The sequence below is a fragment of the Podarcis bocagei genome, assembly GCF_964188305.1.
Source record: "Podarcis bocagei genome assembly, chromosome: 14".
Classification (NCBI taxonomy): domain Eukaryota; kingdom Metazoa; phylum Chordata; class Lepidosauria; order Squamata; family Lacertidae; genus Podarcis; species Podarcis bocagei.
In genome coordinates, this window is record NC_138139.1 from 43,655,021 (window position 1) to 43,680,654 (window position 25,634).

At 44.7% G+C, this 25,634-nt stretch overlaps 1 protein-coding gene across 1 annotated transcript; it reads right to left on the reverse strand.

The window, feature by feature from the left end:
- Window positions 1–5,350: 5,350 nt before the first annotated feature.
- FOXL3 (forkhead box L3) lies at window positions 5,351–19,725 on the reverse strand. Its single transcript, XM_081169712.1, has 5 exons — window positions 19,493–19,725; window positions 19,112–19,240; window positions 16,279–16,447; window positions 8,432–10,376; window positions 5,351–8,278 (listed from the first exon to the last, which is right to left on the reverse strand). Exons 1-4 carry the CDS (start codon window positions 19,666–19,668, stop codon window positions 9,900–9,902), a joined length of 951 nt encoding a protein of 316 aa, XP_081025838.1. The 5' UTR covers window positions 19,669–19,725; the 3' UTR covers window positions 5,351–8,278; window positions 8,432–9,899.
- Between the last annotated feature and the right edge of the window lie 5,909 nt (window positions 19,726–25,634).

The following is a 25,634-nucleotide window of genomic DNA, read 5'->3' on the forward strand; positions in this document are numbered from 1 at the left end:
CTCTCACCCAGGGTCCTTCACCAACCACCCATCACTTTCATGGTTTTCGGTGCTTTAGGGCAAACAACAGGTAAGGTGTCCTCCCCCCCCCCCAGGTATAACTGTTTCAGACTCTACACTCAACATCAGACCTGGAGTACATGATCTCCTCCCATGGTTGTCTACAATCAGTTGAAGGTATCTGAAACGCAACAGGCAGGCAGTGGTGCTCTCTTGACCAGACAAGGTCAGGCCTCTACTTTTGATACCAGGTCTGGCCAAGTCGGAGGCTTAACTCTACCTGTCAGCTGCAGTGGCCGATGTTGCACTCCTCTGTTCCCTTCTGGGTCTGATGAGGTTGCTGTGGGCTGAACACCAAATGTCCCACGTCACAAGGCTGGGGCTCCTGACCATGCATTTGCATTTGGCATGCCTCTAAATGCATAATAATGATAATAGTAGTAGTAGTAGTAGTAGTAGTAGTAGTAGTAGTAGTAATTGATTTATACCCTGCCCATCTGGCTGGGTTTCCCCAGCCACTCTGGGCGGCTTCCAACAGACTATTAAAATACATAATCTATTAAACATTAAAAGCTTCCCTAAACAGGGATGCCTTCAGATGTCTTCTAAAAGTCTGGTAGTTTGTTTTCTCTTTGACATCTGGTGGGAGGGCGTTCCACAGGGCGGGTGCCACTACCGAGAAGGCCCTCTGCCTGGTTCCCTGCATGACAAGTACATTTAGATTTACATGAAGACATCTGCATTGTGTACAGTGCCATCCTTTGGCACTGTGCTGATTTCAATGTCAGATGCATATTTCAATGTATGCCCAGCGCACAGGAGCTTCAGTCTTATTGTCTCGGCAATGGAGGCATGTTCCCTCTACTTCACCCTGAATCCTGGTGGGACCAGCTGCATTTTACAGGAGATGGCACAACTTTACAGGATATTTGTTGCTATGGTGCAGAGGGTGGCAGAGGGTGCCACACAGCTGACAGTAGTATATATTCCTCCTTGCATACTGTGGTAATTTAGGAGAAGGGCCATAACACTGTGTCAGAGCATCTGCTTGCATGCAGAAGGTTACAGATTCAATCCTTGGCATCTCCAGATACCAATGGAAGAGACCCCCCAACTGAAATGCTGAAGAGCTGCTACCAGTCAGGGTATACAATACTGATGTGGGTGGCACTGTGGTCTAAACCACTGAACCTCTTGGGCTTGCCGATCAGAAGGTCGGCGGTTTGAATCCCCACAAGTGTGTGAGCTCCCATTGCTCTGTCCCAGCTCCTGCTAACCTAGCAGTTCGAAAGCACACCAGTGCAAGTAGATAAATAGGTATCCCTGAGGTGGGAAGGTAAACGGTGTTTCCGTGTGCTCTGGTTTCCATCACGGTGTTCCATTGCACCAGAAGCAGCTTAGCCATGCTGGCCACATGACTTGGAAAGCTGTCTGTGGACAAACACCGGCTCTCTCAACCTGAAGCGAGATGAGCGCTGCAACCTCATAGTTGCCTTTGTCTGGACTTAACCATCCAGGGATCCTTTACCTTTTTATCTTTTACAGTACTGAACTAGATGAGCCAATGGTCTGACTCGGGCAGCTTTCCGTGTGCCTACTTTTTAAATGCTTGCCCATATTTACTGCAACTTTACTATTGATGAAAATTCAGAAAGGAAATGAAAAGATCCTGATGCATAAATACCTACTCAGATCCCCCCCCCCTTTAATATTCCACTTCGTTAATAACCCAATTACCTTTAAGCAGAGTTGTACTTCGGGCAGACTTGATCTCATTTTCTTTGGTAAAGGCCAGCAACCCAGTAAGTGTAAACACAATGTAGCCAGAGGGTATGTTTATCAGCAGAACACACACAGAGAGAGTGTAGAGTTACCATGCATTAAACAGAATAGCCGCTCTCCTGATAACTCTGAATAGACCAGGGTTGCATCTAAGAAAATAAGAGAAGGGTTCAAGTCTAGATGTTCACACATACAGGTCCAGGTGCATGAATTTGCAACTGCATCAAATAGTTTAGGGGTAGATTGGATTCTGGTAGTTGCTGTACATGAAACCTTAAAAAGAAGAAGAATGGGTTGCATGAAGATGGAGATGCATGTTAGAGAGAACATTTGCAGAGTGCCAAGATCTTTCCTTCTGCTGTAATGCATAACTTGACTTCTGCTGAGGGCCAGATCCACACCATACATTCAAAGCACTCTTGTACCACTTTGACTGCCCTGCATCCCCCAAAGAACCCTGGGAACTGTAGGCTGTTAAGGGCGCTGACCTCACAGAACGACAATTCTCAGCACCCTTAGCAAACTACCATTTCTCTGGGATTCTCCGTCACTGTTGAAGTGGTATAAGATTTAAATGCATGGTGCGGATGTTGTTGTTGTTTAGTCGTTTAGTCATGTCCAACTCTTTGTGACCCCATGGACCAGAGCACGCCAGGCACTCCTGTCTTCCACTGCCTCCCGCAGTTTGGTCAAACTCATGCTGGTAGCTTCAAGAACACTATCCAACCATCTCGTCCTCTGTCGTCCCCTTCTCCTTGTGCCCTCAATCTTTCTCAACATCAGGGTCTTTTCCAGGGAGTTTTCTCTTCTCATGAGGTGGCCAAAGTATTGGAGCCTCAGCTTCACGATCTGTCCTTCCAGTGAGCACTCAGGGCTGATTTCCTTCAGAATGGATACATTTGATCTTCTTGCAGTCCATGGGACTCTCAAGAGTCTCCTCCAGCACCATAATTCAAAAGCATCAATTCTTCAGTGATCTGCCCTGGCCCATCCACAGCCAAGGCTGAGGAAATGCTTAGCATAACAACATGGCATAAATTGACATTGCAAAGGTGGCAATTCAACATAGGTCACTCTTATATTAGTTTTTTTATGTGTACGCTTTTGTAAAAAAAATTAAATCAATCAGTAGGTGCATGCCTAGAGCAAGTTGTAGCCAACACCACACCCTCCAGATAGTAGTAGTAGTAGTAGTAGTAATAGTAGTAGTAGTATTTATACCCTTCCCATCTGGGCAGCTTACATCATATCTATAAACATAATAAAAACATCATTAAAAACCTCCTTCAGATGCCTTCAGATGACTTCTAAAAGTGGTGTAATTCTTTATCTCCTTGACATCCGAAAGGAGAGTGTTCTATAGGGAGGGTGCCACTCTGCTGCTGGACTCCCATTAGTCCCAGCTGGCATGGCCAATGGTGACAGATGGCAGGTGCTATAGATGGGCACCATGTTGGTTACCAGTGCTCCAGGTCAGGGGTAGAGAATCTCAGGCTGGGGGCAGGGAGCGGCCCTCCAGATTTCTCTCTGGCTTTCAGGCTTCTTTCCTTCCTAGATCACCCCCCTCACCTTATGCCTTTGCCTGGCTGGGATCTTGCCTTGAATAAGATGCTACCTCTTGCTTGCCCAGACGGAGGATGGAGAGAGAGGTGTGTGTCTGTGTGTCAAAACCTAAGGCTGCAATATAGCCTACCGTCGAAGGGCAAGTCACATCCTTTGCTCTGCCCACTTTTGCCTGCTCACATAATGAAGCTTTCATGTCGAAGAGTGTCTCCTACACCTGTTCCAGGTAACCTTTAATGCCGTTTCAAATGCCTTCGTTGGTCTTGAGCTGATGCTACAAAGGGGTGTTTTCTTTTAATAGAATTGTAGAGTTGGACGGGACCCTGAGGATCATCTAGTCCAATTCCCTGCAATGCAAGAATATGCAGCTGTCCCATTCGGTGATTGAACCTGCAATCTTGGCGTTATCAGTACCACGCTCTAACCAACTGAGCTCTCCACTGTTAAAGTAAAAATCTGGAGCTAACGTTAAATCCCTTGAGAATGTCCTTTATCAGGCGCTTCCCACAAACTGACAGAATTTCACACCCCCAGAGGGTATTTGACGATATGCCCCCAATTTCTCCACTCATGAAAAGGTTGGAAAACATTTGGGTACAACTGTGAATCCATCCTGGTATACTTTCATATCGCTGAAGGAAGCAATGTGCTTGGCTCTCACAATTCCCAGTCCTCCTCTCTTTTGTCAGAGCTTTCCTTCACCCAACACTATGAATTTGAACTATAGCTTTATTCAGCATCAATTGAAGCAAAATTTATCAGAAGAGGGATTTCTTTTTCGCACCTCCAAACTGTTGGAGAATATTGTCACTCGTTAAATCTCCCCTTCCATATAATCACCCACAAACAAGGTGAAGATCACCCCCTCCTGCTCAGCTGCAGGAAAAATATGGTGTTCAACTACCATGTCCCAGAAGTGCAAGGATTTCTGCTTGTGCAGTGGGACTTTCTCCCCTCTCCTCCTGCCATGTCTGCCCTGCACTCTCTCCAAATCTGTTCTAGAGCATTGTGGGAACCTCTAGAACAGATTTAGGGATGGGGGGGGTAGGGAGAAGATGGGGAACAACCCATTGCGCAATGAGAGACTTACTGCTATGCTGGAATCTGCCCAAATGATTTCAACCTATTAATAACAAGAACGGATGAATACAGTGGTACCTTGGGTTACATACGCTTCAGGTTACAGATGCTTCAGGTTACAGACTCCGCTAACCAGAAATATTACCTCGGGTTAAGAACTTTGCTTCAGGATGAGAACAGAAATCATGCTCCGGCAGCATGGCGGCAGCGGGAGGCCCCATTAGCTAAAGTGGTACCTCAGGTTAAGAACAGTTTCAGGTTAAGAACGGACCTCCAGAACGAATTAAGTACAGGGGACTGCTAAAGAGAAAACAATATGATCGTTAGCCTGTGAAGAGCTGGTAGACGAATACAGTGGTACCTTGGTTTACAACCATAATCCGTTCCGGAAGTCTGGTTGTAAACCAAAACAGTTTGTAACCCAAGGCGTGCTTTTGCCAATGGGCCCCCCCCAAAAAATTGTTGTAATCCCCCCCCCCCCAGGGTTGTAATGCAAAAAAAGGGACAAGCACTTCCGGGTTTGATGTGGTTGTAATCCAAAATGGTTGTAACCCAAAGCGGTTGCAAACCAAGGTACCAATGTACAGTGGTACCTCGGGTTACATACGCTTCAGGTTACAGACTCCGCTAACCCAGAAATAGTACCTCAGTTAAGAACTTTGCTTCAGGATGAGAACAGAAATCGGGCTCCAGCGGCGCGGCAGCAGCGGGAGGCCCCATTAGCTAAAGGGGTGCTTCTGGTTGAGAACAGTTTCAGGTTAAGAACGGACCTCCAGAACAAATTAAGTTCTTAACCCAAGGTACCACTCTAATGGTTTACAGGCCAAAGGTCATGACCTCAAATGTTTGCCATCACAACTGAAGAACTATCTCTACAATCATGGTGACTAGACAATTGCTTTTTATTTGAAATGAAAATGCAGGATACTTGAGATTCCATTAAGAGCCAGCAGACCAGAAGTGAATGACATCTTGGTGATCCCTGTGCATGGATAGGGACATTAGGAGACAAAAAGGACAAGCGCTCAAAAACATTGTCTATATTTCTATGGAAAGATGCAAAGCTGCACTCATTGAAATATATACATTAACAAGTCTCTGTTCGGCTAATGTAAATAAACTTACTACAGATTGGCTTGATATTATTGTTGCCTGTCACTCTGAAATTTGTTTCGTTTTGAAAGGAAAAACAGGGTTTACACTGACGGCTGCCAGAGTGAGTGTATTACAAAATTATGAGGAATTCACACTGATGCTACCATTCAGAAACACAAGCTACCAATATTGCAAATGTGTCCTTTTGAAGGAACTACTGCATATTGATCATATATATCATTCATGTTTATATAAATATATTTAAGTGCTATACAGTTTTCGGCATGCTTCATTACATCCCTGTAAAGAAAGACAGTATTGTTCCCATTTTATAGATGTTGAAACTGAGGCTGAAGGGAGTTTGCCAGAGGTTCCTCCAGCGAGTCCTTATCCAAAGTGGGGAAATTGACATCAAGGTTCCTCCTTCTATCTCAGTGAAACTTAATGGATTATTAGTGCACTGGCTAGAGCAAAAATGAGGCGATATACATATGTGTGTTGCTCGTGGTACTGAGGTTAAGGTAAGAACATTAGGGATCTCACTAGTTTTGTTGGAAATTGCATCACATCACTTTCTTGATTATTGGAAGGAAAGGTGGAAATAAATCTATTTGTTTTGCATATATAATCTGCATATATATGCACACACATATATATTATACATATGAATATAAAAGGGGACTCCTTTTCTATTCAGCAGGTAAAGTTTCAAGTTTTGTCCATACTTATCAATTACAGGCAAAGAGGCACTCATAACTTCCTGAAAAACTTTCTCACAAGCCATCAAGATAGAGGTTAAAGCACCTTTTTTTTTTGTAGACTTTGTCTAACCTTTGACAGACAGAAGTAAAACAAAGTCAACAACGTGGGCACCTTGGACACCTCCTTTGTACTCTTTGAATCAGTTTGGTTTGCTTTTGAAACATGAAGGGAAATGACAGCATCATGTTAGTGAATAACTGATTTCTCCATAGATGCAAATCTACAGTTCAGTTGGACATTGAGGTACAATGAAGCAACAGAAATCACCATGCAGACTGCAGCAATCACTGCAAAGTGTGTGTCATTATGCTGGTGGTTTGCATATGGTCAACAGGTCTATTGGTGCTGGGTAAAAACATGTTCCCTAACCGAATGTCAGCTCTTTATGAATGCTTCCTGTCTTGTCCCCAATTGGCTTTTACCATATGAACCAGATACAACATTCCCTCTAGGACAGGGATGCAGAACCTGTGGTCCCCCAGATGTTGCAGGACTACAGCTTCCACATGCTGGACCACTGACCATGCTGGCTGGGGCTGATGGGAGTTGGACTTCAACAATATCTGAAGGTTCCCAATCCCTGCTCTAGAACAGGAATGGTGTCACAGGCTGTCCTGATGTGCACGGACGCTGCAAGATAATTTTGCATTTGCTTCATGCTTTCAGTGAAGAAGGTTACTCTTGTGAACCAAGTACTGGGCCCAGTGGATTGAATTTGGAGACTGACTTCCACATAACAGCCTTTGTCCATATGTCCTGAGCCATACCTTGCCAGCTTCCTCCAGCTGCTGCTGTAACTCTGAGCACAGTGGGGGGAAAGTAAAACAACATAAACTTCACAATCCTGGGGAAATCTGAGAAATGGGTCAAGCATATAGCAGAGTGATCATCCCCAACCTTTCAGATGTTTTGGACAATGCCCATCACCCCTGACCATTGGCAGTACTGGCCAACAAAATCTGAGAGGCATGAGGTTGGAGAAGGCTGCCATAGATGCTGCCAAACAGAGGTGGGTGAATTATTAGATATAAGGATCCCAGGTAGAATCCTACATTCTTAGGGCATAAGACAAAGGTAGAGAGAGATTTGCACTTCCTATAGACTGTGTTCTGTCTGCGGTTTAGGAATAACGTGTGGTCTGCTACTGAATCCTAACCAGGATGTTGGAGATTCAGCCCTAGAGGGAGGGTCCAGGCTATGGATGTTTGAGGACACACACAATTAAGCAGGTATTTGGGAAGGAAGTACACATTTACACAGCAATTGATGATAGTAAGAATCAATGGCAGATGGACCACCTTTACCAGTACCAGCAGGGCAAAGGTTGGGGAGACAGTTCTGTTATACAGTTTCTGGGTCCATTTTTTGGTCATCAAAACCATCTCCGTCCCATTGAAACCGGAAGATGGTGGGCTCTAAGGCTGGAACGACCTCTCTACACACATTTTATGGGAAAGAGGGAAGAGGAACTGAGAAGAAGAAGAGGAGTTTGGATTTGATATCCCGCCTTTCACTCCCTTTAAGGAGTCTCAAAGTGGCTAACGGTCTCCTTTCCCTTCCTCCCCAACAACAAACACTCTGTGAGGTGAGTGGGGCTGAGAGACTTCAGAGAAGTGTGACTGGCCCAAGGTCACCCAGCAGCTGCGTGTGGAGGAGCGGGGACGCGAACCCGGTTCCCCAGATTACGAGTCCACCGCTCTTAACCACTACACCACACTGGCTCTGAGCAGCAGTACAGGGTGGTCCATTAGGGCAGATGTGCCACTGACCTTAGCCTCAATGCTGCTCTTGTAGGACTCAGCAGGGAGGAGAGTAAGAATGGGGACAAATCTAGAATTGGTTGGTTCTGCTTGCCTTTGGCTCTGGCTCGGTTTGTTTTTGTTTTGCTTATGTATTTTGTGTTTTTATCCCGTATTTTTATGCTGTGAACCACCCTGAAACCTATTATTATTATTTATTGAATTTATACCCGGAGGTCTCAGGGCGGTTCACAGACCTACAGTGGCGTAGCGTGGGTTGTCAGCACCCGGGGCAAGGAAAGTAATTTGACCCCCTAACCCGTGGATTTGCGCCCCCTAACCCTAACCCCCAGATGTTGTGCCCGGTGCGGCCGGCCCCCCCTGCACCCCCACGCTACGCCACTGCAGACCTATGGGTGAAGGGTGGTATACAAATTTAATAACCAAGAATAGTAATGTACAAATGGTTTCTCTAAATTATCAGCACTATTTGTTGACAGAGAAATGCTGGGGTGTGTGTGGTCAAACCACTAAATTTATCCAGGGGTTTTAAAAAATTCTGTAATATTTTCTCAGAGGGTAGCAGTAGAGCTTTTTTCTTTTCTTTTTGCATAGATTGTTGATGTTGTTTCTACGGCAACTGTGTTGGCGGCCTACCCACCAAGTTGCACCATCCACAATACCCCAGACTTATTGTCGTTCCAGAGCATTGTAGGGGTGGGAAGTGGCAGCTGCCACACAATCAAATTGTAAAGAATATTCAGAGAACATTTGGCAAAGTAAGTTTTATTTTCTAGGGAGCCAGATCAGAAATTCTCCTCAGAAAAATGTTTTCTGAGAAATCTTGGCCCACTTCTGCTATGTGTGTATTTTCTTCTTGAGCTGTGATCGCTGCAAATACAAATACACCTGTGTCCGCAGTGCTATTTTTCTAGAAAAAGAGGTGCTGGAACTCACCATGAACACTTCCCTAGTTCTCTTAGAATGGCAATGACGCCCAGCTGAGAGGTGGCAGAGTTTTGGCTGAAAAAACCCCTGCTTCTCTCTCTCTCTCTCTCTCTCTCTCTCTCTCTCTCTCTCTCTCTCTCTCTCTGTGTGTGTGTGTGTGTTTGTGTGTGTGTGTGTGTGGACAGCAAGCATAGAACAAAACTGGCCCATAGTGATTCCAACATCCTGAAAGAACAGAAATGTGGTGAAGTGTAATCAGATGACCGTGGAAAAGAAAACCTTTATTTTATACCGCCGATTAAGGCTGGCTTCACACTTGGAATCCTTGTGGGATGAACCCTATCAACCTGACAGCCCCCACTAACTGATTCTTGCCCTGAACCCTTCCTTTAAATATTTCCCCTCAGACCAGAGCTCCAAGCAGTTGGGTCTAGCAATCATTTTAGGGCAGGGCTGCAAAACCTTTGGTCCTCCAATCAGGGCTGGACTCCAACTCCCATCAGTGCCCAACCAAGGATGGGCCAATGATCAGGGATGATGGGAGTTGTAGTTCAGCAACCTCTGGAGAGCCAGAGGTGCTCGCAGCCCATTTTAGGGGCATTGTGGGAAATGAAAATGGCAGCTTGACCCAGCTACTTGGTGCTGTTTGGTGTGCACAGAATAAGCCCAGCTGGGCCCGATAAGGGAGGGAAGGGGCCACCAGATACACTCGATTCAAGCAGGAACTGGCAAGTGCCACAGACCCATAAGCAAGTTCACAAGCAGTAGGATGGTTTAGTGGTAAGTTTCCAACCTCAGAGAAATCCATTTTTGAGATACTGAATAGCCCAATGAAGCATCTAGTCTCCTGTTCCTGGGGATGACTGCAGTCACTGTTGGACAGAAAAAAGTCCCTTGTTTCCTTCTCAGTTTGCCTCCCAGTTTGCAAGCTCACATTGTCCAAAACTGAAGGTTCACCAGCTGCTGAGAATCCAAGAGGTGGTATTTATTATCTTCCGTGTGATATGGAGACCTCAGGACAGGCAGAGGGTCTGGGGAGGAGAGAATGTAATCAATGCTAAATTTAATTTCGGAGTCAGATTTTCCTATGGAGGAGCTGTTTAGACTCTCTTGGCTGGCGGCGGCGTTTGGAAAAAGCTCGCAAGTCTCCAAAGCTTTGGGCTGGGATTGCACTCTCTGACCGGGACAGGAGTTGATTCCGGGGAATCCGGAATCCACCGGGGACAGAGCTTGCAAGCAGTCGCTCCCGCCATTTGGCCGTTTGTCTCTGGGTTCCCTTTTGACGTTCTTCCTCCTCCTCCTCCTCCTGTAGTTCCCGTTTTCAAACAGGTCTAACATAGATTCACATCCCGATGCAAAGCTCCAGTAATTCCCCTTCCCTTTGTCATTGCCTTCTGTCCGGGGAACCTGCAATTCATTGTTTTTAAAATAATAATAAAAAAGAGAGAAAAAGCATCCATTCTGTCAGTGACTGCCTTTAAGAGAAATATAAAACCATCTGTCAAGGCTTTCTGGAAACTGCAACCTTTCCCTCATCTCAGACCTTTATCCCCTAATCCAAGATGGAAGAGAGTGGGGGACTGCACTCTGCACATGCACAGGAACTCTCTCAGTTTTCTTATTGCTATTCCTTCCAAAGGTCTAAGGTTGATGCACAGCATTCTGAACAGATTGCGGAGCTGAAACCTGGGCGAAAGCAAAACCCGAATTCGGCATTTGTGTGCGTGTGTGCTACAAACACAGCCGCTTCAACATCTGTGTCCGTTTAAATGCAAGTCTCGTATAAACATATATGACAAACTGTTGAAGACCAGGCTCTCTAATTATAGAAGTTGTAGGCAAATAGCCCCTTTCATTTGCTATGTACTAGCATACATCAGAAGAAAACAATATCTGCATTTTCTATCCTTCCATTCAGAAGCAGCTAAGAGGGTGAAAGGATCTCCATTTTCAATGATCTCCATTTACTTAGAGCTGAGCTTCTCTTTCTCCCTACCAACCTTGGACCACAGAGCTTTGTGGTTCCTCCAAAGCTTATCAGGAGTTATGTGAGGAAAATATCCATCATGGTGTATAAGCTTTCCGGAAAGGCGGCTTGCCCTCTATTAATGATCTTGTTGGTGCTGACCTTTAAAGCCCTAAGCAGCCTCGGTCCTATATACCTGAAGGAGCATCTCCACCTCCATCATTCAGCCCGGACACTGAGGTCCAGCACCAAGGGCCTTCTGGCGGTTCCCTCACTGCAAGAAGTGAGGTTACAGGGAACCAGACAGAGGGCCTTCTCGGTAGTGGCGCCCACCCTGTGGAACGCCCTCCCATCAGATGTCAAGGAAATAAGCAACTATCCTATTTTTAAAAGACATCTGAAGGCAGCCCTGTTTAGGGAAGTTTTTAATATTTAATGCTGTTTTGTTTTTAACACTCAATTGGGAGCCGCCCAGAGTGGCTGGGGAAACTCAGCCAGATGGGCGGGGTATAAATAATAAATTATTATTATTATCTTCCCTGTTCAGCCAGCAGGCTCAAGGGTGAGGAATGACAAGAGCTGTAGTTCAAAATATCTGGAGAGTATCTGGTCATATACACATTAAGGTAAAGGTAAAGGTACCCCTGCCCGTATGGGCCAGTCGTGTCCGACTCTAGGGTTGTGCGCCCATCTCACTTAAGAGGCCGGGGGCCAGCGCTGTCCGGAGACACTTCCGGGTCACGTGGCCAGCGTGACGAAGCTGCTCTGGCAAGCCAGCACCAGCGCAGCACACGGAAACACCATTTACCTTCCCGCTATAAAGCGGTACCTATTTATCTACTTGCACTTAAGGGTGCTTTCGAACTGCTAGGTGGGCAGGAGCTGGGACCGAAAGACGGGAGCTCACTCCGCCGCGGGGATTCAAACCGCTGACCATACGATCAGCAAGTCCTAGGCACTGAGGTTTTACCCACAGTGCCACCCGCATCCCTAATACACATTAGGGAGCACAGATATTGGAGATATTCTCTGTGTGTTTGTGTGCAATGCTTTTGCTATATCATCCCAAGGGTCTGCTCTGCCCTAAGATCCTCCCCTTCTGAATTCTGGATCAATGCAGATTTTTTTTAAAAAAATTTAATTAATTCTGGCTATGGAGCTTGTTGCAGCTGATTTGCATCTTTCTCCCCTCTATGTTATGAACCTGCATTGAGAACACATTGTTATAAAAGGAGGAATGGACAAATCTGTCAATTTTGGTTCTCCAAGGTTCTCATTTTTCCAATCTTAAATTCAGTTTTCCCTATTTCCACGGGTTGCTGCTGATCCTCCTGAAAATTCCTCAGCAACTTAATGCAGATTCTCCTAATAAATACATTCGGTTTTGACTAATCTACACCTCTTTACAAGTAACTCTCCCCTAATGTAATGCAATTCTGCATGTTGCATTCATTTATATGCACACTTTGCATTAGTATACACATTTTTGTACAAATAACTTGGCTGAAGAACTGCAGCCCAAAATATGGAGAAGTGTGAATTTCAAAGGATGGCTGTGTTTTAGGTTGCATTTTGGTGCAAATTAGGTATGTTTCTCTTAAATGTGAACTGAATCAATTTTCTCCCACATCTCTAGATAGCAGCAATCTCCATATGATTGTAGGAACAGTTATATTTAGATATTTTTTTCCCCTTGCAAGACCTCACGAGGACATCAGTAAAATGCCACGCAAAAAGAACCACACCATTGCATGAAGTTCCTTTTTCGTGTTTGCAATGATGCTAGATCACTATTGCCTGCACTGGATGGCAGCATCTCCTCAAGGCACAGATCTTGCCCATCACTTGCTACCCGATCCTTTTCACTGGTGATACAACTGACTAAACCTGGGACCTTCTGTATTCAAAGTATGTGCTCCACCATTGAGCTAAGGTCCCACTATGTAACATTTGCCTGCTCTCCAGATGGCCTTCATGTTCCTGGGTTGCACAGCCATTTAGCATCTCACTCAGCACACCTTCCACCTGCACATGAGCTGATAAATGTACACTAGCACTCCTATGCATTATCATCGGAGAGCAGTGGCTGCAACTGAGGACATGCTGAAATCATGAGTTAAATATGTAAACCGCTTAGAGGCTACAGATGATTTAGCGGTATAGAAATCCTGTTAAATATGGGATCTGCAACAAAATGTTGCAGCGTGGAAGGAATCTTGTACAGGAAACTCCATTCCATTCCCCTTCCCACTTGGCTTTCAATCATCGAACCCAAGAGTTAGCCAGCATTCCATGTCCACTGAGCATGTTCAGTCCTCACTCGGTTGTTGGGGGTTACAGCTTAAGTTTTCCCCTCCAAATACCCTCTGTGTGTGGGGTGGTGGCGGCGGCATTTTAGCTCCATAAGCAACAGCCCATGGATGTTTCTCCACTATGGGCATTGCCCCATTAACCTCCATCTATTCTCAGTCAGCTATTACCAGTCTGCCTTTCTGCTTACAACAAGTCCAGGAATTGACACTGCTTGTCCACTTCCTCTTCCTCATAGTCTTTGTTGCCCTTTGCAGAACCCAGCAGGGAGGAGGATGGGGCAAACTGAGAATTCATTGGCTCTTCCTGCCATTGGCTCTGGCGCCACCTACTGTTGGGCTCCCTGCCTTCCACCCAACCAGTCACCATAGTTGCCAACCATCACCAGCCATAGCACTCACAACCTGGACTTCAGAAATAGAGGGGATATTTTTGCCCATGCAGCTGCACCTCAAGAATGCTTGGACGACGGCTCTATAGTAGAGAGCACACCTTGCATATGGAAGATTCCAAGTCAGATCTTTGACATTTGCTGTCAAAAGGACCAGCTAAGCCTAAGTCTGTGACCCCGGAGAGCTGCTCTCATCTAGAGAAGACAATTCAGGCCTCGATGGACAAACAGCCTCATCCATCATAATAGAGCAGCCTTTCTCAACCTGTGGGTCCCCAGATGTTATTGGACTACAACTCCCATCATCCCTAGCTAGCAAGGCCAGAGCTCAGGGATGATGGGAGTTGTAGTCCAACAACATCTTGGGACCCACAGGTTGAGAACCGCTATAATAGAGCTTTCCTCGTTTCCTATAGTGCTATGCTGAAAACCTATTCCTGTCCTCGCCTCCCTGTTCCTTGCTGGTCATTCTCCATAAATAAATTACTTTTTTTTTAAATTATCCCAAAGGAGAGCACATTTTGGTGAAACTTCCCTGGGTCAGATGTGCATGTGCTTCTTCTGCTTTCAAGATGACCCAGGGCGTTTCTGAGTTTCATTTCCTTTGTTCTACAAATCACCTGCAAACTACAGGTCTCCTGGGTGCCCATGCTTCAATGAAAGTTCGAAGGAAGACGTCAGATCAGGAAGCACAGGCAGCCAAGGAGGTTGCAAAGAGTTGGAGTTATGTTTCTTGGAAAGAACACACACACCACCCTCAGCCACCTCACAATGCCAAAGGAAGCTCAGAACTCCACACGCACCAAAACCCTAAAGCATGGGTAGGCAAACTAAGGCCTGGGGGCCAGATCCGGCCCAATCGCCTTCTCAATCCAGCCTGCGGACAGTCCAGGAATCAATGTGTTTTTACATGAGTAGAATGTGTCCTTTTATTTAAAATGCATCTCTGGGTTATTTGTGGGGCACAGAAATTCATTCATTATTTTTTTTTCCAAAATATAATCCGCCCTCCCCCCCCCCAAGGTCTGAGGGACAGTGAACCAGCCCCCTGTTGAAAAAATTTGCTGACCCCTTTCCTAAAGCATCTCTCAAGGGTCCAGAGATGGAGACATGCAAATGGAGTGTAAACCAAGCCTTATGAGGAGTGGTTGAGGGAGTTGGGCATGTTCAACCTGGAGAAGAGAAGAGAGAGGAATATGATAGCCGTCTTCAGATACCTGAAGGGCTGCCACATAGAAGGTGGAACAAGCTTGTTTTCTAATCGCTCAAGAAGGTAGAACCGAAACAAATGAATTCCCATTGCAAGTAAGGAGATTTTGGCTAAACATTAGGGAGAACTTCCTGATGGCAAGGGCTATTTGATAGTGGAATGGACTTCCTCAGAAGCTGGTAGACTTTCTTTTTCATTTTTCAGCAGAGGTTGGATAACCATCTGTCAGATGTACTTTAACTGTAATTTGTACATTGGACTAGATGGCCCTTGGGTCCAACTCTACAATACTTTGAATCTGTGATTATAATAACATAAGGAAATTTCTGCTGAATCAGGCTAATGGCTCTAGTCCTGTTCTAGTATACCTGAAGGAGCGTCTCCACCCCCATCGTTCTGTCCAGACACTGAGGTCCAGCTCCGAGGGTCTTCTGGCGGTTCCCTCACTGTGAGAAGTGAGGTTACAGGGAACCAGGCAGAGGGCCTTCTCGGTAGTGGCGCCTCTCCTGTGGAACGCCCTCCTATCAGATGTCAGGGAAATAAATAACTATCTGATTTTAGAAGACATCTGAAGGCAGCCCTGTTTAGGGAAGTTTTTATGTTTCATGTTTTATCGTGTTTTTAATGCTCTGTTGGGAGTTGCCCAGAGTGGCTGGGGAAACCCAGCCAGATGGGCATGGTTATAAATAATAAATTATTATTATTATTCTCACAGTGGCCCCTTTAAAAGTGTTATGGATGGAGGGATTATTGGGTTGTCTTTATTCTTATTTTTATTGTGTATTTTGTGTTGTTTATTTTGTACAGTCATACCTCGGGTTACAGACGCTTCAGGCTGTGTGTTTTCTGGTTGCGCACCGCGCTGGACCCGAAAGTACCAGAATGGGTTACTTCCAGGTTTCGGCGCTCACGCATGCATGGAAACACTAAATTGCGCTGTGCGCATGCACAGAAATGTCAAATTGCAACCAGTGTGTGCGCAGAGGTGCCGCTGTGGGTTGTGAATGCTGCGGGTTGTGAACGTGCCTCCCACACGGATCATGTTCGCAACCTGAGGTTTCACTGTTAATTTATGTTGTGAACTGCCCTGAGATCTATGAGTATAGGGCAGTATACAAATTTAATATAATGACAACGGTGGCGATTTGTGCATGGGAAGCCTGAAAGCAGGATGTGAGCGCAACAGAGCTCTTCCAGTTTGTGATTCGCAGCAACTGGCACTGAGAGGCTTATTGAAAGCTTCCTTTCACAGGGGAGAAATCAAGAGACAGTTTTCAGCACAGTGCTGGTTCCCTATGGCCACATCTGAGCTGATTCTACAGCTAGATGTGCACAGCATCCTCTTGCAAATAGGGCTCCCATCCGAGCAGCTTGCAGAACCCAAGTCTCCCTTTCCAGGTTGTGGACTGCTGCTGTGGTTTGTTGGTCCTACCTTGACAAAGCAGCTGTTGAGGGAGAGGTTGTGGCGGATGGAGTTCTGCCAGGCTCGCTGGTTTGTCCTATAGTAAGGGAATTTCTTCATGATGAAGTCGTAAATGCCAGAAAGAGTCACTTTGTTGGAGGGGCTCTGCTGAATGGCCATTGCAATTAAAGCGATGTAGCTGCAACATGAAACAAAAGAAAACGAATCGCAATGCCGTCCTGTATAGAAAGGTGTCGATTCTACGGGCATAGAGACTCTGGAAGCAACATCACATAAGATTCAATCCAACTCCAAGGCTGTGATCCTAAACAATACACATTCAGGAATAAGCTCCACTGAATATGGCAAGGACTTTGTTCCAAATAGACATGCATAGGATGGTTAGTTACAGTGACTTCCCATTGAAGTCAATGGGGCTTCAATTAAGTCAGCACTAACTATGCAGAACGGTCCCCTTGAAACCAAAGTAACAACAATGGGACCTAAATAACAATGAGACCAAACACCCAATAACTAACACGCTTCCTCAGGAGTAAGTGCCTTTGTTTTCAGTAGGACTACAGCTTTAGCCTTAGTCAGGATCCAACCCTAGAAATATTTCATGCATGCATAATGCTGTTCTAAGTTCTCAAATCATTGCTGCAGTAATGTATGGTGATGATGACCCCTGCTTTATTTATTTATTTTTCATCTTTCCTTCAGGGAACACAGGTGAACATTCGTAATTCTCTACCCCACCATATTTTCGCAGCACAACAACTCTGTGAGGTAGGATAGGATCAGAAACAAAGGCAAAGTGTGTTTCTGGCCCAAGGTCACCTAGTGACCTCTATAACTTAGTGGGGATGTGAATCAGCCTTGGTCCAGCAATCAAATTGCTATACCACACTGTCTCCCATATTACCATTGGAGACTCAGAGATAGAAGCCTGCTTGAGGTCAGTGTGGTAACTGAACTGGGAGCTTTCCAGCTCATCGCTCATGCTCTTAACATTTGCACTGCACAGCTCCGTCCATTGGACAGCGCTGCTCTTGAGATGCCCACTTTCTTTGGATAGTCTCTTGAGAGAGTTGTTTGAAGCACTGGGCTCCATGAGTGGGGTCAGTGGGTATTAGGTTGTATCCAACACTAGCCCTACATAGAGTAGACCCATTGAAGTTAACTGCCTTTTGTCATAAGGTCCCAGGGTGAGTTGCAACAAGAAGAGGGTAAGTTGGAAAAACATCCAAGTCATCGACAAACAAAGTCCGCATGCTGGAATTTGAGTCCAAATCTCACGTTAGCTCTCAAATCAAGTCACATTCTCTCACTGAGAACACCTGGGCGTTTATGACTCAGGAAAGTTGATTGCGGAAGGCACAAAACGTTTCTTTAAAAAGAGATCTTGAAAGTAGGATTTGCGCCTAGTAGAGATGTCCTGGATTCTCCTTCAGTCCTCGTCTACAGCAATGACTGGCCCATTATTGCATGAGAAGTAGCAGGACTGCTGCTGACTGCCCATTTTAAGCATAAGGAAAATACTTAAGGATTCTTCCAGCTGCACAGTGAGAAATGCAATCTCTCTGTTTTGGCAACTGTTTTTCCATTCCACTCAAGCGAAAGAGCTTTGATTTAAAACACACAAACACACACCACCACCAAAAAGCATGCCCAGGCACGTTTTGCAACTTTTTTTGAAAAACCAACAACAACAGAAGTTTCTCAGCACTGAAATTCCTGTGAATTGTGGCAGGCGGTTGCACTTCATATCAAAGGATCACTTTGCAATTCAGTTCTGTCCAGGTTGACTTGGATGTGGCATATGCCACTGAGTTCTAGGGGGCTCAGGTGACAATTCTACACATGTTTACCTGGGAGTAAGCCCCACAGAACTTAATGGGGCTTGCCTATGAGTAGACATGCATTGGATGCCCAGTTATTCCCATACAACTGTGCATAGCGGAACAGGAAGTATTTCTCTTTGTGATCTTTGGGAAGTGCAACTTAATGTAAATAGTGTATTAATCAACTCACGCTTTGGTTGATTAATCTTTAGCAGTGGATCTGAGAGTTAAGGACATGCTCTATTTTTTAAGGTGTGGTGTTAATGCAAGAGAGAATAAAGAAGAAATGGTTAAAGACAATCTTCTCTTTTAATAATGAGCCGTAAGTTTTTGCTCAGTAACCATAAGCTTCCTTCAATCTCTCAAAAATGAACCTAGATTTTTTTTTGTAATATGCACATTTGATTAGCTACTTAGTAAGTCAAAATCCAGCTGTTTTGAAAGATTTAGAAGTGACTAATCAGACTTGCTTAAGAGGCTGAGGTCCTGAGTATTTCACTTATATCCTTGCCTAAAGTGGTTAATTTAGCACCTTACGCATTTAAGACATATTCATTAGATTGTTGTAGAGAATGGGGAGGGGGGTTGGAGATTGATCAGAGGACAGCTATCCCTATCAAGTCTAAAACTAAAATAAGGCTACATTTTTTGGGGGAAATACTTATGACACTGTACACATTTTATCTGCCAAACAACCCTCTGCAGTAGGCAAGTCTGATCAGATTGAGGCCACCCAAGCAAACCTTTTTTTGCCACTTCAGTCTGGAGCCCCCCTGGTTGAAATCCCAAGCTCAAACTGGCTCCTATTTTAAAAATAATGCGAGCAGTTGAAATGCATAAAAACGAGTCATTAAAAAAAATCCAAAAATCATTGCAACCCCATATCCATTTTATTTTGTTTTTGTTTCCCACACCTGGAAGATGCTTACGGATGAGTGTTGCAAAGAATCACAGAGGAATTCCCCAGCAACTGACAATATGGAGAGAGAGAGAAAGAGAGTTGGAAAAGTTAAGCTTACCTGTATGCTGGTCTGGTGAACCTTTTCTCTTCATCAGAGCTGCAGGTTGGGTAATCATCCCCATCGTAATTAAAGCAATTATAGGGGTACTGGGTGTTATCAAACATATTCCTTGTCCTCTTTTGGCTTCTGTGAAGTAGGAGAGAAAGAGAGAGGGAGAGAGGTGGAAGAATGATGCTTCTCTGTTTCTTCTCTCCTCCCTCTTTTCCTTTGCTTCCACCCTCCCTCCTCTCTCTCTCCCCCCTTTTTAATCCACACAGTGGCAATTTTTGTTGTTGCAGTCTTGGAGTCCCCAAACAACCCTTTCTGAATATCCTCGGTGGGCTCGTTCTCCCTTCCCCCTGCTCTCGCTGGAGGAAAATGAAAAAGGCAGCGACTAACCGATTCAAGTGTGGTAAAGGTCTCTCCTGAACCTTTGAACTTGGGTGTATGCAACAGCCAGTAGCTATGCAATCCTGCCTTCCTGGGTGGTCCCCCACTGGCAAGATGGGCACCAGCCTCCCGCTTGCCAACGACATACACAATGTGGCCAAATTAAATAGCCCAACTGGCTTCATAACTCTTTCTTGTAAACAAGGCTCCAGAGTTCCTTCTCTTCCTTGGTGTTTAAGACAAATAAAGGAGACATAGGACAGTCCCAATCACTCTGGGTTGTTGTCGCTTTTCTTTTCCAAAATCCATCCCTCATTGAGCCATAAATAAAACCCCCTTGAGAGGACATGGCAAACTGCCCATCCTGGTGTTTTGCTTTGTTTTGTTTTTTAAACCGCCCCCCCACAACGGGCGTAAATTCTGTTTCCACAACTGGGGAGGGGGTGGGAATACACACAAATGTGTGTGTCTCTGTGTGTGTCAAAGAGGACAGAACAGAAGGACTGGTGGGGGGGGGACTACTGTCAAGTAGGAAAGTAAAAGGAAAATAGCTGTAGGCAGGTTAGCTGCCTGTGTGGGCTTTGATCTGTAGGATGAATTAGACTAATAACTCTCTGTGTTGGCATCCAATCCTGTAACAATTTGATAGTCTCTCTCTCTCTCTCTCTCTCTCTCTCTCTCTCTCTCTCTCTCCTCCTTCTCTTGCAATGCTTTGGAGTGGTTTCCAACATGTGTTGTAAAACTAAAGGCAAATCATTCAATGGTTTCATTACGGGAAAGGAGGGGGTTCCCTGAAAGGTGTGCACGCTACATGATAATTAAATTATTTGAAGACAGCCACTTCCCCCAGGAAGCCAGCTACTCTGAGGAGAAGAGAGGCCAATGCAAATCGGTGGCTTGTTTTGGAAGAGGGTTGGCTGGGTTGGAAAACGGTGGGAAAGGCGGGAACAAAGGAAGTTGGATCACTGGTCCACCCAATGAAATATTCTCTACATCAGGGTAGGGAATCTCAGGTCCAGGGGTCAAATGTGGCCCTTGGTGCTTTCCCAACCAGCCCTTAGGGTGTTTCCCTGGCCAAGAACGGCATTGCAATTGTACAACTTGGAGGTTATCAGAACATGGACTTGGAGGTTATCAGAACAAGGTTGCAAGTTAGGTCCCCATATGGAACAGCTGCATATTCCTGCATTGCACAGGGTTGGACTAGATCAGTGATGGCCAAACTTGGCCCTCCAGCTGTTTGGGGACTACAATTCCCATCATCCCTGACCACTGGTCCTGTTAGCTAGGGATGATGGGAGTTGTAGTCCCAAAACAGCTGGGGGGCCATGTTCGGCCATCACTGGACTAAATGATCCTCTGGGTCCCTCCCAATGCTACGATTCTATGATTTTATGGACAGCTATGGTCAGACTATCCTGGTGGAATAGAAATGTTTTCAGCAGACATTTCAAGGTTGAAATAGAAAGTACCTGCTTCATTTCTACGTGTGCACATTTTTGCAAGCAGTTTCCCCAAATATAATGGATTTCTGAATGTTATCTTCACTCACATCTTCATTTTTATGCACACTTTCTCCTAATAAACTCATTTTTGTAAAGACTGTTTCGTTGGCGACCTGCATTGCAAAATTCAGATGAGTGCAAATTTCAAAGGCTAGCTATGCTTCGGTTTACATGGTAGTTTAGGATGTGCAAATTTGGTAGATTTGGCTTTAAATGAGACCTGAATTGAATTTCACCTCAATTCCTAATTTCCCCAAACCCCACCCCATCCTTCCACTAAATATAAGGGTCTGGTGACTTCTGTTTCAGTGTATCTGAAGAAGTATGCATGCACATAAAAGCTTCTACCCAGAACAAACTTAGTTGGTCTCTAAGGTGCTACTGGACAATTTTTAATTTATTTTGACTGCGTCAGACCAACATGGCTACCTACCTGAATCTAGAATCCTAGTACTGAGTTAATCTTAGCTTTGGCTTACAGTGATGTGTGTGAACCAAGCTTCTCTCTGTGTGTAAATCAGGGCTAAACAGTGCCATCCAGGTGTTGATGGACTGCAACTGTCACCATCCCTGACCATTGGCTTTGCTGGCTGGGAATGATGGGAGTTGATGGGAGTTGGCAAGTGTTGGTGCTGACCTTTAAAGCCCTAAATGGCCTTGGCCCAGTATACCTGAAGGAGCGCCTCCACCTCCATCGTTCTGCCTGGACACTGAGGTCCAGCGCAGAGGGCCTTCTGGTGGTTCCCTTGCTGCGAGAAGCCAAGTTACAGGGAACCAGGCAGAGGGCCTTCTCAGTAGTGGTGCCCGCCCTGTGGAACGCCCTCCCACCAGATGTCAAAGAGAAAAATAACTACCAAACTTTTAGAAGACATCTAAAGGCAGCCCTGTTTAGGGAAGCTTTCAATGTTTAATAGGTTATTGTATTTTAGTGTTTTGTTGGAAGCCGCCCAGAGTGGCTGGGGAGACCCAGCCAGATGGGCAGGGTATAAATAATAAATTATTATTATTATTATTATTATTATTATTATTATTATTATCTACTGATTACACACTTTTATGAGCGGAAGCTCAGTGATTGTCCAAAATTTGCACTTCTCCAAATTTTGCGATGCAGTTCTCCAGCCAAGCCAAATGTCTATGTTATGGTGAAAAGTGTCTATAAAAATGCATCTGTATTATGAAGGAAAAAAAGAAGCAAACACCAAAGCATGATATTAAAGGAGAATGTTTTGGGGGAAAATATGCTTATTAGACAAAATGCATAGGGAAGATGGGTTGATCAGAAGCAATTTGCACAAAAATCCTGATGAATTCTCACGAGGACTTTTTTAAAGAAAAGAAAAAGGAAGAAAAATCACGAATGGAAATGTTGGGAACTGAACTTTAGGCTGGAAAAATGAGAAACGGGGAGAAACTGAAGCAGACAGATTCTCTCATCCCTGGTTTCAGATTGCCCTATATTGTGTCCACAGAGGCACAGCAAAGAGTGCAGGAATTTGTGGCACATCTTATGCCTTGAGCATCTCTACACCAAGCATAGAAAGCCGAGTTCCCATTGCTTCCATTTCAGAAGTTATGGGGTGGAGTGCAGAACCTTTTGTCGCCAAAACAGCACCATCCATGTGCAAGATGAAGGTATCATCAGGCTCAAGAGAACCCCAAGGCTTTCAGATGTGCTAAAAATCTTTGAAACTAGAACCTTAAGGAGTGTGTGCTTGGAGGGGAAGAGACTCAAAAAGAGCCAAATGGGAACTGAGCATGCTCAGCAGCTGCAGAATGCTAATTGACTATTGGGGAAGGGAAGGGAACAGTGCCGGACTTAAGTACAGTGGTACCTCGGGTTAAGAACTTAATTCGTTCTGGAAGTCCGTTCTTAACCTGAAACTGTTCTTAACCTGAAGCACCACTTTAGCTAATGGGGCCTCCCACGGCCGCCGCACCACCAGAGCATGATTTCTGTTCTTATCCTGAAGCAAAGTTCTTAACCCGAGGTACTATTTCTGGGTTAGCAGAGTCTGTAACCTGAAGCGTATGTAACCTGAGGTACCACTGTATAAGCTAAACAAGCTATATCTTAGGGCCCCACTCTCTTGGGCCCCCCAAAAAATTTAAAGGAAAAAAACCTGGATGTACATTTCCAAAATATAAGATAAAAAACATATAGAATAAAACCTACATACAGCAACAGTGTTTTGTGTTGTGTAGGCTCCTGTTTGTTATGTGCAAATGGCTTTAGATACCTATTAGGTCCATAAATTACCATACCATACATATATTCAACACACAAAAAAGGGACAATTTGTTGTTGACAAAAGGACAGCTGGCCATATAAGGGGCCCCATTTCCTTCAGTAGCTTAGGGCCTCATCAAACCTAAATCCGGCCCTGGAAGGAAAGGGAGAAGTCGGTGTGGGGGGATGGAATGGAATTTTTCCTAAAATGAAATGGGATATGAATGTAAAACCTTCTCACACAACCTACCTGTAGGAGTTTCAGGGAGCTGAAAGCATTTCGGTAATATTAGCAACATTTCTGTTTTGCGAGTTGCTCTAACGTGCTAAATTTAACTTACCCTGTTTTGTCTGCCTTGCATTGTTTGGGCGTGTTGCGGTTGTTCTAAAAACGAATGTCAAGCATGGGCCATTGGGTGCATCTTCTTGCAGATTGGAAAAACAATAACAACTAGACAACTGCCCTAGATTACTTGAAGTCAACAAACAAAGTAGGAATTTGGATTCCTACAGTGAGCAAATAGACACAACAACCGAATTCTGCCAACGTGCTTTTGAAATCCAAATGGCAGCGTGTCTTTTGTTTTAAGGCCTTCTGTGCTGCATTTCATCCCTGGCTGACTATTTATGGCCAGTTGATAAATCTCCCCAAAAGAATGTTTACAAAAGAAATATAGGAGGACCTTTAACTGCAATGGCAACATTAGCAGGTGTCCCAATTATTATAGAGGAGTGAAGCTGAGCAATGGTTTTGCCTTAGCATCTGTTTGGCTGCGGTGATTTTACTGGGGAAACTGTAACTCATACCCGGCGTTATCATAAAACCATAATTTTACTGGGCACTTTTTTCAACCCTTCTGGTGTATATTTCCAGAATGTAAAGCTGTAAACTATTTGATTTGGGAGATTAAGCGGATGATTAAAATGCCATGTAAGATTTGCTTTCTGTGAAAAGAGAGAAAGCCAGAGCAAAATAAAACTTTCATATTAAAACCGAGCTGAAATATTATATCATTATGACAATGATTAAAAGAACGTGATGCATGCAGTTGGATCTTTTTATAATTCCAGGGGGGTTATCCTCCCCCATCCCATAATTGTTAATAAAAGGGAGCAATAATTGTTTACTTTTCTATCCAATCCAAAGTCTAGGCATGGGTGCAATGGACAATGCATGCAGACAGGGAATAGGGGAAAGGATATTTTAAAAATTGGAATACCAAGCAAATATTAGAAACATAGAAAATGACAATTGGTAATATAAAGGTGATTAATGCAGCAAGGAATTTTAGCAACTTTATCAAGTGTTTTGATTTTACAGCATCTACCTGGCTTGTAAAAGGTCCAGGTGCAATCTCTAACATCTCCAGGTATGGCAGGTGGCACTGCCAGCTCTGGAGAACAGCTGCCAGTCAGTGTTGACAATACTGAGCTCAATGGACCCATAGTTTTGACTTGGCAGAAGACAAGTTGTTCCTCTTCATCCTGGAGAAGAGTGACTAGTGGGGTGCCACAGGGTTCTGTCTTGGGCCCGGTCTTATTCAACACCTTTATCAACGACTTGGATGATGGACTCAAGGGCATCCTGATCAAATTTGCAGATGACACCAAACTGCGAGGGGTGGCTAACATCCCAGAGGACAGGATCACACTTCAAAACGACCTTGACAGATTAGAGAACTGGGCCAAAACAAATAAGATGAACTTTAACAGGGAGAAATGTAAAGTATTGCACTTGGGCAAAAAAAATGAGAGGCACAAATACAAGATGGGTGACACCTGGCTTGAGAGCAGTACATGTGAAAAGGATCTAGGAGTCTTGGTTGACCACAAACTTGACATGAGCCAACAGTGTGACACGGCAGCTAAAAAAGCCAATGCAATTCTGGGCTGCATCAATAGGAGTATAGCATCTAGATCAAGGGAAGTAATAGTGCCACTGTATTCTGCTCTGGTCAGACCTCACCTGGAGTACTGTGTCCAGTTCTGGGCACCACAGTTCAAGAAGGACACTGACAAACTGGAACGTGTCCAGAGGAGGGCAACCAAAATGGTCAAAGGCCTGGAAACGGTGCCTTATGAGGAACGGCTAAGGGAGCTGGGCATGTTTAGCCTGGTGAAGAGGCGGTTAAGGGGTGATATGATAGCCATGTTCAAATATATAAAAGGATGTCATATAAAAGCATAAAAGTCAGAAACAGGTAAAGCTTGTCCTGAAGTCAAGATGCAGTGGTACCTCAGGTTACATACGCTTCAGGTTACATACACTTCAGGTTACAGACTCTGCTAACCCAGAAATAATGCTTCAGGTTAAGAACTTTGCTTCAGGATGAGAACAGAAATCGTGCTCCAGTGGCAGCGGGAGGCCCCATTAGCTAAAGTGGTGCTTCAGGTTAAGAACAGTTTCAGGTTAAGA